Here is a 14,789-nt window from a genome sequence, read left to right on the forward strand (position 1 = left end):
AAGCTCATAATGTGACAAATGAAAGGTGAAGAACAATTAAGATGAATGGTAGGACATAGTCTACTAGAAGAAGTGCTTTTCTAAATTTATTCCGTTGCACATTCTTTAACTCCATTTGAAGTTCAAGAAGACCTGATGTAACTAGCACAATATTTTTTTGACAGATTCTCCCGAGCAGTGCTCCTTTAGAAGGTGGGACAAAACTAACACTGTGTGGATGGGACTTTGGATTCAGCAAATATAATAGATTTGAATTAAAAAATACGATAGTCCATATTGGAGGACAAATCTGTGCTCTGGAAGCAAAATCTAGCAACAAAAACAAGTAAGAAAACTGAAATATGAATGTTCTTTTATATGGATGTTCTTTATGTAGTATGGATTTTTTAGTGATATAAACATTCAGTGTATAAATGTCATCTCCGATTCTGAAATTTCAAAAAGGAAAAAATCCCTTGGTTTTATTTGCCCCCCAAGTGTTCGAACTGGAGATCAAATAACTCTAGTTAATGCCGATAGTCCTGCAGCAGCTTTTTCTGGTTTGTCTGCTAAATACTATTCAACATCTCTAGGAGCTGGCAAGAACGAGACTATTCAAAGGTTTGAAAGGGGGGAAGGTTCCTTTGGCCAGGATCCTGCTGGGCTCAGTTATGTCATCTCCATCTTCCTGATCTGTGAAGATGCTGGAGAGAAATTTGAGAAGATGCAGGGTTTTATCATCCAGAGACTTATGACCCTCAGCTGCACCTCTCCTCCTCTTTCTCCTCTGAAATACCTATTTGAGACGGAGGGATAATGGCTTAAGCTTAAGACGAAGTTTATTCCAGTCGTTATCTTGAAGAAATAGGAAGTTCAATGAATATCCTCTTGGTTCAAAGCATATGACTATCTACTACCAAAGCAACATGCGAATCATTGCAGAGCTTCCTTGTTCGTATATACATAGCAGCAGAAATGTCACCCTCCAGAAGTACTGAGCATTCTCCTAACTGCTATTCTGAACAGTCCGAGTGGAAACAAAGACAGCTTAAGGAGACTAGCTCATATATGAGACTGTACATGTAATGTAATATGTTGACACATGCTGCCACTAAAGTCCAAGTTTAAATTTTAGTAATATTTAAGTTTACAAAACAAATTTTTATATATGATACATTTTTTCTAATCCCGTTGTCTTCCAAAATTTGGCACTAAATGGAAATTCTGAAAACCAACTAAGCTGTTGAATGGGAGGTATTTTTCTTCTCTAGCATGCTTTTTTTTCTGCAATTTATTAGATATACTAAAATTATTTTCCGAAGCTAAGTATAAATGCCACAGCGTTTGTATTTAGTATTAAAAAAGACAACTGTAGTTCTTTTAACTGTTATTTCTGAAGTGTCCCTGATGCACACAGATTGATGATTTGTTTAGTACGATTCCTCCATTATTATGAGTTTGAAGTGGTTCTATTTTAATACAGAAAATCAAGCCAGAAAAAAAAAATCTAATCTCCTGTTTTTCCTTCTTTTCCAAAGGCTGGAATGCACAGTTCCTGCTGCAAAAAATCCAAGTTTTAATATATCCAGTAGCATTTCTGTTGGATATGGCAAAACAGTATTCAATACATTTTCATACGTGGTAAGCACTATGATTAAAAATTTATTGTCAAAATTAGCTTCCATATTAACTGGAAGGAGACTCCTTGTGAGTCTAATCTGGTATGGTAATTCTATATTCCTGTTTGCTTTATTATTACTTCATGGAAATGTTAATAAATATTTTAAGATTCTTCCTCTTCACATTTTGATATTTAACAATCTGTTGTTCTTATTTTTACCTCCTCAGAATCCTGTAATAACAAGTATCTCACCCACCTATGGCCCCAAATCTGGAGGAACATTACTAACTGTAGCTGGAAAATACCTAAACAGTGGAAAATCCAGAAAGATTTTTGTTGGTGAGAAACCATGCACCTTGAAAAGGTAATGTACTTACTAAAAAGTGAAGCCTTTGGTGTTGAAATGGCTTGATTAAAATGTCGTGGAGTGAAAAAAACGCAAAAGTGCATTGTTCTCTTCTCCTCATGTTGCATATCAGAGAATTGATACTGCAATAAGCATTCAATTCTGGATTACACTCTGAGATTAAGATGTCTGAAAGGTTCCTAGAAGGGACAATGGTTCCCCAGAAAACTTGTTTATTCTGTAATGTTTCATTAACCTCATTAAAAGGTTGCATAGAGAAGTATTAAATCGGCTTCTAATGGACTGAAAACTGCCCATTTCCCATCATTTTTGTTACCCCAGCTCCCACACACTCAGATCTCTCTCTTCTTTTAGCAAGAGATGTTGTTCATGCAGAAGCTCACAGTGTGTGTCCAGTGAATACTGTGTGCAGGTTACCATTTGCTACTGGTTTGTTTGGTGGAAACCTGACCAACTTCCGAACATGTATCCCATGGAGGAACAGTTATTTCTGCACTACTGTCAGGGAACAGACTCTGAACCAGAGGCAGCATCAGTTTGGGACATTTACTGGTATATATAAAATTGTTTTGAGGATTAAGCCAGAATTTCTTATGGTTCTGTATTGGATCCAGTAGGAGCTCAGTCAAGAATCTTTTACACGTTCTGTGTGGAATATAAAAGCTGAATATAGAAGTTAAGTAACAAGCACAGATTCTCTGCTATGAGCAACAAGCGTTCTGAATTTCATTGCCATTCTACCTGCTCAGTCCTGTTTTCAGGTACAGCAGAGTGGCTGCTGCTGGGGTGAACAGAATTGTCACCTGTGGAACCAAGGGCAGAATCTGACCCACTGTGTTCCAGGATCAGGATGTCCAGCAATTCCTCTAAATTTTCAGTATCTCCTAGTGATTACGCAAAGCTGTAGTGGTAAAACATCATACATGCAGAAAACGTGGGGAAGCAATAGCCTATTAATGTTAGATTCAAAATCAGGAGAGCTAGATTTTATTCTTTGCTGGTAAATGATTTATTGAATGCTCTTGATCAAATTAGTTAAGTCTGACTAAATCAGGAAAGGGATTTAGGTATTCAAGTCTGATATTTAATTGCTATCAAGATCTTCAGCACTTCTGTTCAGCAGCTACTTAATAGTTTAGGATGACATTTATTGGTGTCATTATCTTAGCTGGTCAACTAATGGACAAATATATAAAGCTTCTTGTAATGGTTCATCCGATCCATTTGAGACATACTGTGGAGATGAGATGACGGCCAGCTCAAAGGTAGATGTCTGCTTTGATCAGGTGAACTTCTAGGTATCAAACCACTGGATGTGGTTTGGCCCAAATTACTGAAACCAGCCCAAAATATCCTCCACTGGTCCCGAATATGGTTTGGGCTATATTACTGAAACCAGCCGCAGGAGTTGTATTTGCTTTTCCCGTCAGTTGTTATCCTTGCCACTGATGAGCCTTGCTCTCTGCGGCCACTTTTCATCTGCTGCAAGCTTCAGGATCCTTTGCTCCTCTACTGCCCACTGAGCTTAGGTAGAAGGAGGACTTTCAGGGACAACCGTGAGAGAGCAAGGAAAAGGTGAATATCCTGGAGACTCTACTGCTGTGCTGAATTCAGCCAACTTGTCCTGAACTTTCAGCCTCTTGCCCCTGTCGCCCTCTCCTGCGCTCGACTTGCCCCTCAGCAGTGCCTGGAGTCGGCAGGTGCCCTCGGAGCAGGACATCTCTGACATGCTGTTGCATCCCTTCCCCCACTCCAGTCCCTTTTCTTGGATCAGAGAATCATAGAATCATTTAGGTTGGAAAACCCCTTTAAAATCACTGAGTCCAACCATAAACCTGGCACTGCTGAGTCCACCACTAAACTATGTCCCTAAGCACCACATATACACATCTTTTAAATACCCCCAGAGATGATGACTCAACCACTTCCCTGGGCAGCCTGTTCCAATGCTTGAGAACCATTTCAGTTAAGAAACGTTTCCGTAATATCCAATCTACCCAACTGAGGGTTTTAACACGTGGTAAATGCTGTGGATTGGAAACAGAAAGAATTATCCCTTGGTTACAACAGAACAAATCATCCTCCTTAAGCCTGAAGCATGGAGGCCCTTTCCACCCTGTGCAGGGTGCAGGGGCTGATGTGGCTGATACTCCCCTTGGCAAGGTGCAAGGCAACCAATTTAAGATGAATCTTGAACCTAAGCAGTGGTGTTGCCGTCTTTACCTCACTGCAATATGATCAGACAGTCTGGGAATTGACATTTTTTTACAGAGTGATCCTTAGGCAGGGTTGGGCCTTATTAAAAGGCAGTGTTTTAAACAAAGTACCTGTTTTATAAAGCTGACAAGCAAGCCCTTTTCTGTCCTTTTAGCGTATCAGCGAACACTGTGGAGTGCTACACTCCGGCACAACGAATTCCCCAGGAATATCGTGTGAGGGTGGGAATTGACGAAGCTATTCGAGACTCAAGCAGTCATTTCACATACAGAGAAGACCCCGTTGTTTTAAAAATTCATCCAGCCAAATCTTTTCTTAGGTGAGTAAAAGTTTCTTATAGAAATAAGAAGAGTAATGAATGAAAGAAGAATGGCTATGCTGTGCAGCAATCTATCAAAAGAAATTGCATTTTTATCTCTATCTGGCACGCCAATTGCTTCTATTATGGTGCAGTTGCAGAGGGCAGATCATTTCCTTTCAGAGGTGAAGGAGAAGGGGGAAGGGCACCTCTTTTCTTTATGTGATTTAACTCCTGGCTGCTGGTGAGCGTACCTGTGATGTCCTGCTGAGATATCTACTGTATAGCTAAGTGTGTCTTCTATACTGTGTCTGGACATTACACTGATTAGTGAGGAAAATCATTTAATGTGACAAGTCAGCAGAACCCAGGAGAGCAAATGGATTTTAAAATAGTCTAAATCCAGCGCTACATAAATATTATGAACATATGTGTATTATAGTATATGTGTGGTTTTAAGTGACATATTTATGGTCTCAGTAGCTCTAATCCAAGCCATCTGCCTTTGCCAAAAAAACATCAGCAGTAAAAAAGACACATTTTTCAGCACCACTGAAAGCAACAAGTTAAGTAAGTTAGCAAAAGCTAAGTTTAAGTGTACACCCTCCTTTAAAATGTACACATTTGGTTTATATCCTGGAATACCAAAATTTAAAAGAATGTTTTTCTTTTTCTTCTGTTTGGTTAGTTGTTATAGCAAGCATAAAATTTGTTTGCCATACAAATAATCTCACTGCTCAAAACTATGTATTTGCATTCACCCCACATATCCCTAATTTTGGTTTTATGTTGTCATTTACTCTAAAAAGTAATTTGTAATTAAGATTATCATAGCAGATGTATCATTATCCTACTCATCTTCTTTTTTTTATTTATTTATTTTTTATATTTGCCTAGTGGTGGAAGTACAATCACAGCTCAGGGAATCAACTTGAACTCAGTGTGCTTTCCTCAGATGGTGATTACTGTACCTAAACTAGGAATGAACTTCTCTGTGGTGAGTCAGTCTTGGAGAAGACAATCTGTTATCCTGTCATCTTTGTGTGGTGAATGGCACAGAATTTTCAGTCAAAATACTTTGATTTTGCCTTGAAACTTCAGGGCTTCCACTGGCATTTTAGTGTTTTCTGCACAGACTGTTTCCACTGCATAGGCAAAACTCTACAACAAATTTGAAATTAAGATGGGTGTAGAACAACATTTTCCAAGGAACCTCTTCCAAAGAAATAAGACTTTTACAGTATCTGGTAACAAGATTTTTATATTGTGACATAGCAATGCAAATTCAGTGACTAAACAAACTGAACAACGCAGTATACGTATGCCAGATTACATGGCAAGTTCAAGTGCTGCTGTGAAAGGTAGGAAATATATCCAAGTGGTAAGTATGGACATAAAAGGGAAATGGAACAAGCATCAAAGAAAGAGAAGAAGTAAATATATAGATCAAAAGTAAGTACTATTTAGAATAATTTCTGATTGCCAATTTGCATACTGGGGCAAATCTATCCTTACTTACCAAAGTCCAGCAACTAAGTTTTAAGAGAGGTTTGAGCTTTTACAGTTGGATGTCTCTGCATGAACAGAGGGTCAGTCAAAGATCTGAGCCTTCTTTTGTTACCTGATTTGATAACAGACAGTGTCTAAATCTAAATAAGGCGTTCAGATATGATCATCTGATCTACTTTAATTTTTATAAGCCAAAGTTAACATTTATTGGCTAGTTGTACTGGAACGTTTTTCTGTAAGCTTTTATCTACATATTTGTCTTGCACCTGCAACATTTTCTTACCTGTAAGTTCTGTTTAGCCTAACTCTAGCTAAATTGACCTACACTCTTCACGACATGCTACATTAGTGCTCATATTCCTAGCTTATTTTTAATGATCATCATACACCGTTTTCTGTATTGAATTCTAAGTGTTAGACCTGGGTTTGCTCAAAGCATTTTAAAAGGTATGTCTGGAAATTTGCAGTCTCTTATAGCTTCAAGGTCATAATATTCTTCGTGATCCTAATTTGTATAACATTATGAGTGTCAAGACCTGAATTTCAGCTGGATGTAGTCGTGCCTTGTAATTTAATGGGTTCAGATTTTAATCTGAAAATCAGTGCCCCTGCAATGAAACACGGAGTTCAATGTTACCAAAAACACCCTTTACCCATGACTCCAAAAGAATAACATTTCTGTGAAATCAACCAAACTCAAAATTTATTAGGTTTTTAGTAATGTGGGCATGTTTATTTCTAAGTACAAAAGATTACCAAAGAAAAGATCATTGCCAAAATCAGCTTTTTAAATTTTGTTGTGTGGATTTGAGCAGACTTTCTTTTCAAGTAAAAAGAAACATTCTCTGTTCCCCTGTGAGACTGTGCAATATTGCTTCTCTTCAGGCCCTGATTCTACATACCTGGCTTGTCAAATATTTGGGACTTCCTCAGTATTTGAATATATTTGGAAGTGTCTGAAGTTTTAAAGAACTAAATCCACTGTCTGAAAGTGACTAGCAGCTCCAGGCAATGAAACACATTTACTCTCACTCCCCCAAATACAGGGAAGCTACATTTCCTTTGATCAGTGGTTTGCTGCCATTCTGCCTTTTAACCTGCTATTGAAAAACAACATGGACATAGACAGTCAGAATTGTCTCCCTTACTCTTCTTCTTTTCATGCTTTGCAGTATGGGTGGCATTTGCCAACAGACAAGAAGAGGCACATCTGACGCTTCTTCTCCATAAGGATATCTGTCCCTTACCGCTGCTGATCTCTAAGAATCTGTCCTAGTGTAAAAACAGCTGTACACAAATTCATTCTCCCTGCACAAAGGCTGGAATATAGACAAACAGATTATAATCCAGAGTGTTTGACACCGTCCAAGTAATATATTTTGCTCTATTGAAATTAAAGGCTTCTGGCACTCAGTGGCTTTTCCTGCCCCTGTGGCAGTCCAGCTCTGCTTGCCATTTGTTCTACCACCAGTCTTTACCTTGAATTCATTTCTCAAGTAAGGATTATTAGTTCTTAGAGAGAAGGGGAAGATTTCTAAGTGGCAAAACAAGACCACAGTGTGTAACTGAGGAAAGTGCTGGTGGAGGATGCCTATAGCTGCAGCTACCCCATCCTGCAATGGAGTTTCTGGGCTCTATGCATGAGCGCCATGCCAAGAAAACAAACGTTCATCTAGTCAATGACAAAAATAAATGATAAGGAACTATGTCCAGCAAGGATCTAGAGTGCTGTAATGACCAGCTATCCATCTTATAAAGGATAAGGCTGTGGTCCTTAATAGATCAAACCCAGACAAACCAAAATGATCAAGAAGTCCTATGGCTGAGGTATTGTATCTTGTAGCTTCCTTAGTTTAGGAGAAGAGAGGTAACTGACTCATTTTTTTTAATTGTTATTTAAGCCCTTTTTCTTTTTAGTTTTCTCTCGCCAGCCTCCACCAAGAAGCTGCTTTTGTCAGCATTCGGAAACTCTGACTCTTGGGAAAACCAGAGCCAGCACTGAAACACATTCCAAAGCATCAAAGAAAAGTACAGCTAGGAGGGACCACAAAGACCTAGCCTGGTCCACTTCCCTGCAGCAGGAGCAAATTTACGCAGACCACAGCCTGACGGATATTTGTCTAGGCTGTTATTAAAGCCTCTTGTGAAAGAAATTTCACAACCTTGCTTAAACAAGCTGTGGAGAGAGCTGCTTTACCTGCTTACCTAGTGGTTTGGAAAGACTTCTTTCTAATAATTAACCCAAATCCTGGCTGCTAATTAGCTTTCTTCTTGTTTAACCCTCAGTGGACACAAACAACAGATTACCAGTCTCTCCTGCTATTTTTATTTATTTGCACTACATTATGATTCAGCTTTTCTCTTTTCCAATTTAAGCAACCCAGACCGCTCCAAATTTTCCTGGTGTTTTTCCCTAGAACTCTGTTCATTCCTTCTGCCATCTCCCAGACCCTCTCCCATTTGCCTAAAACAGTTGGTACCCGATTTAAAAGAGGTCTCACCTTTTCCTGTCAGCTATCTGTCCCTAAGCCCTTAATTCATCTCTCAAGCTTAATTGTGGCCTAAGGCCCTAATGGAGTCACAAAGTGAGTGAAGGTTACTTTTGTAAACAGCAGGAGCTGTTGGAGATGCTCTGCATCCGAAAGCCTCAGGGAGCAGAGCGAGCAGACACACCCTAGGGCATTTACTCTTCTCTATCTGTTTCTTTCCATCCCAGTGGAAGAGATGAGTGTTACTACTGCTATAAGATTTTTTTCTGGAACAACTCCCCATAAGAAAACCAATTTCACTGAGACTGAAAAGTTTTGGGAACAATATGGCAGCCCCCTACAGAAGAAACATTTAAGTTGAGCTTTTCAGCTTCTATGTTTGAAGTTCAGTATTTTTGAAACTTTTTCATCTATAAGGCAAAATTGCCTTGCTTCAGCTTTATTATTTTCATTTCGTATTTATTTAAATTTCCTTAAATTTATTCAATACTATGCTCACACTAGTTGTGTTTATATTACACTCTATGTTAACACTGCCAAAATTGTACATTTTGCCTTCTTTGAATTTGGTATTTCAATGAGTGAAAAAAAATGTTCTAGGATTATTGAACCATATGTTTCAATACTTGAAATGTGTTTCTTTTAAATTTCTATTTCATTTGTTCTTTCAACCATTTGTTCTGACTAGGAACAAAAAATATTAATTTAGGCAGTGCTGCATAAATTCCTGACAGCTCTAGATAGTGTATAAAGATACAAAAACCTTCTGCTTACATACACTTCTGCTCACATATCCATGTCCTGTGTAAGGTGCACAAGAAAGGAAGCAGATCATTCCTTCCTTTCACTTTGTATTGTGCCTCTAAAAAAGCTTTACACAGTTTGGAATGGTGTTTGGTCAGGAGACTGTTTACAAAATAAGTGTCTTTTAACCTCAGCTGTAAATTATGGTAGATTATTCTGCTTCTGAGGTACTTGGGGCTTGGAAAGCCTGTATTTTGCATTGATTTCCCAATAGTGAACAAGTGTTTATTCAGGTGTCCTTTGCTGTAGCGTTTTTAAATTCCATCCTTTAACTAGTTTGGTTATATATTCCCACAGCTTAATCCCTTCTAGCTGTCCAAGTCCCAAGATACGCAAGGTTGCAAAATTAGTAAGAAGCACCTTTTAGTGCATGACCTTCAACAAGTGACCCTGTAGCTATGCAAGATCATCTCTTTCCACTGATTTTCATTATCTCTTCGTTAACCAGCCTCTTGAATGATGTTTAGCTTTTCTCAGTTACTCCCTGATAGATGCCATTTCCTGCTGTATTCCATGAGAATTTTAAAATACCGTAAAATTCCTTGAATATTTACAAGTCTGTGAACAATGCATACTCATAACACTCTTCAAAATGCCTAGAATTCACCTGTGAGTGTCTACCTTAGATTTATTAAATAATGATAGAAGAAATTCCCTGGAAGCTGTGGATGGTGATATTATGATTGTTGACTGCCTGACTACTGCCAAAGACACTCAGGGTTGGAGCCTCTATCTGTGTTAACTCTCTGGCATAAACCTGCCACAGAAGCCCAGCAAACGGTTTCCTTCATGGAAAGGAACTGTTGAACTTTCTTTCTGTGCCAAATCTCCTGGCAAGGAAAGAGGCACAGCAGGGAGTGTCAGGGAAAAGCCTGTGCTATGAAATCACTGGGGTGCCAGGGATGTGGTACTGGCAGGTACGTTGACTGTTCCAAGCCCGCGGAGAAATTTAGACTCCCAGTCAGTATTGCACAGGTTGTGCAAAGGGCTGGTTCTCAAATCCCAGAGCAAGAGAGGTTTTATCCTACCTTCTTGTCCAATGATCTGATAGAGTTGAAATATCATCTCCCATGCCTTTGTCCAAGAAGACAACTAGAATAGGAATGATACCAATCCATTAGTGCCATTCATTGCAGTACCCAAAATGGTAGTAAAAGCCTATGACTTGTCTGAAAAATCATCAAGATACCCTGCTTGAGTGTCATTGCTCAGTTTCTCACCAATGCAGAAAAGCCTTCTGAAAAGGCTTTCCTCAAGTCGGACCCGAATTCTTATCTCTTTCTATTGAGAAATCATCCTGTGGCCGAGAAAACTGGAGAGTCTCCTGGCCTGTCTTTAACTGCATTCATCTTTCATTCCTCACTGGAACTCCAAAAGTTTGCATTTTATGAAAGGACAAGTTAGCCCTTTTCTCCCTCTGACTGCTACAGATCCTGTAATACATATCCAACTGCACCTTTCTTAACTGGGTCAACTGCTGGGAGACCTCTGGAGCTCAGAGATCCTCCCTCATACTTTTCCTGTTGTTCTATCAGATGAAAAAAAAATTGAACTGGGCACTGAAGTTCAGATTCTGTATGTCAGGTTTGAATTAATTGCCTCGGGGGTCATATTTTACAAACGAAGCAAGAATACATACCTTTAAGTGATGAGTCATAAGCATTGTGCAATGAATTATTATTCCCTTTAGGGTATAGTATTTACTTATCCTTGTGAAATGCTCAATAATTTTTACATCTTTTCTTCCTTATTGTCTTCAGATGCAGATTTTAGTCAGAAGAAAAATGTAGGCTTAGCTTTTAAAGTGAATTTAATTTAAAGCCTAATTAAATAAAAGTTAAAGGTGCTGGGTGATAGGCAGTATCTTAATTGAGAAGGCAATTGATTGAATTAGAGTTTTTTTCTTATAGATCCTCAATCCAATATTTCTTGAAAACTAAACCATCATATTCTTCAATTGCTAAAAACAATTTCGAGGTAAAAATGTCATGTCAAATCATGTACCAATAAGGGCATTGCAAATAAGATTTTTCTTGACCTTACCAATCAGTCACATTGGATCCCCTCCAAAGAGTATTATTAGATTTTTATCATTTTCTGAAAGCTTCCTCTTTAGAGACCAGCCTGATAAAGTAAAGTATCTGGTTCTAATAGATAGCCACAAACAAAGTTATGAATACCACTGCTATTCATTTAAGGTACATCACTACTCCACAGTAGATAAAAAGTGTAATGAATTTACATTAATCAAATAGATATAATGATTACCTGGGACATATTTGGTTTTATAATTACATATATTTTAGTAATCCCTTTTTAGAATCGACGCAATATCTTTACAAATATTCATATATCATGGGAAAGTATGGCTAAATCATATATCACACTAATGATGCATCTTATTATTACCATACTGATACAAATTAATTTCTAGATCCATGTGATATAACAAAGCCTGAGATACGGTAAATGATGTATAACAAGGTATTCAAAAGAGCAAGAAGTCTAATACTGTAAGCAAATGGAGCGAAATGTTGCCTTGTCTTGTGTCCCACAGATTACCTTATTGTCATGGACAACGCACAAATATTCCTGATTTTGTGCTAAGAATCTAAATGAGCTGTTAGTTACATGGGTGCAAGTCCTGTTAGCGTCACTGGGAGCTGCACCAAGTTAATTAACTGAGTACCGAGCTCACAGCTCACAGGCACGTAACCCTGGTAGTACAGCTGTCAAACTCTAGTGCTCAGTTTCAGAGCCTTGAAAATGTTTCCCTTTGCAGATTCAAGATTTCATAATATTATGCACAGAAATATGAATTGCTGTGGTAGTAAGAAAAAAAAGTGTTGATTTGTAGATAGCTAATTTAATCCTACTTTTCAAGCTAATGTAAGTATATAACTGATATAGTTTGAACAGTTATGTCACTGATTTGAAACAGCAAAATTACATTGCATTAATTTAGCATATTAGAGAAAAATGTAAACTAATTTCACAGCTCCTTCAGGCAGCATTTTATAATGAGAACCAATTTAATTTGAAAAAGAAAACAGAAAAGTATATATTTTTTTGGCCTTCTCTACATGCACAGAAGTATTCAACGGCACTGTTGGTTTTCCAGAGAAATTTCTTGTAGAGCTAATGTAAGATTTATGATGACTAGGAGCTAAGCCCCATTCTTACCAGGCCACATGTCAGCCACTCTATTTATAAAAAAATTTAAAAAAAAGTGCAATCTCTGCTGTCAGGGCACAGTCTATAGGGAATTACTTACAGAAGGTTTATACACTTGGAAGAGAAACACTTCTGTGGAGCTCAAGCAACTCTGTGCCAGAAGTCTTTCAACCATATTCGTGGTAGGCAACATGAAAGGGAGGCACAGTGAAGGGAGTACGCGATACAAGCACAAACAAGCCACTCTGCAGTTTGTGTGACGCTGCCCAGCACCCACCGTGTCTCCCATCAATGCTTGTTGATGTGCTGTTGACATTATAATCAAATTATTCATGTAGAAACCTTCACAGTCAAGAGAGAGAATTCGACCCTTCTAGAGCAACATTAATCTAATTAAAGCTGTTGTCTAAAACAAATCAGATGAATCCCACTCTAGGTGACCTGTTTCCCTCTATTGAACATAAAGGGAATTTAGACAACTATCATCAGTGCAGGTGTCTGGGTGGAGACTGGGTGAATCCCATCTATAAGGATTCACGCTGTCTCTGCACACTCCCTAAACTAAGCTCCAGATGAGGCTGACTGCAAATTCCTGCTGCCGTTGCTTGCAACACAGCAGTCCTTTTAGGAAGGACCCGAGTCTGTCTTTTTGTTTCATGAGTCCTGTGTCAAAGCGCTGTGGGATAAAGGGGAGCACCCTGGCCAGACATTTCACACTGGATTGCATCCCCACAGCATAAAGCACGCCCTAGCAGGTCTTTCGGAGTGTGGGGTGCACCAGCAGCTTTCCCCCTGGGAAGCACCTCCAGAGCAGGCCCTCAAAAGGAATAAGGGCAGAGTGAGGGGCAAGTGTGGCCTCACACCTGTTGTGAGGCAGCTCCTGCTCAGCAGTGAGTGGCAAACATCTCCTATCCACTGGTCCTGGGAGATACAGAATGAAGCACATCCCACAGTCAGCACTCCCAGGAGGGACTTACACGACACCAGCGTACATAAGCACCAAATGCCACACAGCTGGGGCCTTACACATGCATTTTTCAACAGATACACACTTTGTTGAGTTTTCATGGCCCAGAATCCTACAGTGACTTTAAAGCACTTTCTCCCAGTGTTTGTAGTGCCTTTCTGGAAACACAGCAGCCTAGCTATGCTGTGGGTAAATGATGATTTGCTTTCTGCAATTCTATCAGATTTATTTGTCCTATTTTTACCTTCTCCTCCAGTGGTCCCTTGCTATTCCTTTGGTAGTGTAAAAGGAAGAGAAATCTGTGCAGCAGTCACTTTGACACAGGCTAGGTAAGCTGAATTATGGCTGCCAGTACATCAGGATAGCCTCCTGATGGCCCTTGGCTTTGAAGATCGTTTTCCATTAATTATCTGCAAAATATTTACTTTAAAAGTGCTGTGAACAATCAGGCCAGGAAGCTTGTTTACTTGAACATTTCCTCAACAAGAGTGCAAACACCATTGACATGAAATTTTTATACTTTTCTCCCAGCTCTAAATAAACGCTGTGTAGCACTGATCAGGATTTTGCTTTGGTTAAAGAAGAACAAAACCTCTGGTGTTTATTTTTTCACTATATGTGTATTGTTAAAGAACAGTTACGTTTATTAGCGACTTCCTATGCATGTACTTATTCGAATCACCTCTTCCTTTTTCTCTTACAGGCATGTAACCACCGCTCTAGCTCAGAGATAATCTGCTGTACAACTCCTTCACTGAAAGCTTTCAATCTTCAACCCCCATTTGTAACCAAAGTGTTCTTTATTTTTGATGGTGTCAGCTCTTTGTACTTTGATTTTGATTATGTAAATAATCCTGTATTTAAGCATTTTGAAAAGCCATTGTTCATCTCAAGAGGCAACCAAAATGTTCTGGAAATTAAGGTAAGAAATGTTGAAATACATTTTTCAATTATTCGCAAGTGAACATCAGCAGCGTAGTATGGAACAGACACTTTGATGAAATAAAGGAGTCCCCAAGGAAGCAAGGGCAGAGAGAGGCAGGGAGCAGTGTGTTCAGGACTGTGTTCCTCAGAGCCCATAACTGTCGCAACTTAAAAGATACAGGGTCAAAAACATAGATGTAGTAGGTGGTTGTTGGCATCAGGCTGGGTAGGAAGAGGGCTTTCCTCACCCTCGTGGGAGGACCATGCTGCATCAGCTTCCAATTGCTATGAGCTGCATCACCTGTTCAGGATTAAACTTGACCAGCAGCCCAGAACCTGAAAGTGTGGTCTGAGTGGAAGTCCTAGCTCTTACACTCATATGGTTTTGTTTTCTTGTTCACAAAAGACATGGAGTTGCCTTTAGAAAGTGACCTAGTGGC

At 39.0% G+C, this 14,789-nt stretch overlaps 1 protein-coding gene across 3 annotated transcripts in view; it reads left to right on the plus strand.

The window, feature by feature from the left end:
- The window catches only part of MET (MET proto-oncogene, receptor tyrosine kinase), a 100,011-nt gene that overhangs the window by 62,626 nt on the left and 22,596 nt on the right, over positions 1 to 14,789 (plus strand). For all 3 annotated transcript variants that reach the window (XM_054082826.1, XM_054082810.1, XM_009566651.2), the window contains exons 6-11: positions 165 to 325; positions 1,518 to 1,620; positions 1,828 to 1,964; positions 4,339 to 4,503; positions 5,380 to 5,479; positions 14,129 to 14,347. In XM_054082826.1, the coding sequence (XP_053938801.1) occupies positions 165 to 325; positions 1,518 to 1,620; positions 1,828 to 1,964; positions 4,339 to 4,503; positions 5,380 to 5,479; positions 14,129 to 14,347 (885 nt within the window). The remainder of the gene's footprint in view (positions 1 to 164; positions 326 to 1,517; positions 1,621 to 1,827; positions 1,965 to 4,338; positions 4,504 to 5,379; positions 5,480 to 14,128; positions 14,348 to 14,789) is intronic.

The sequence above is a fragment of the Cuculus canorus genome, chromosome 1 (assembly GCF_017976375.1).
Source record: "Cuculus canorus isolate bCucCan1 chromosome 1, bCucCan1.pri, whole genome shotgun sequence".
NCBI classification, from domain to species: Eukaryota; Metazoa; Chordata; class Aves; order Cuculiformes; family Cuculidae; genus Cuculus; species Cuculus canorus.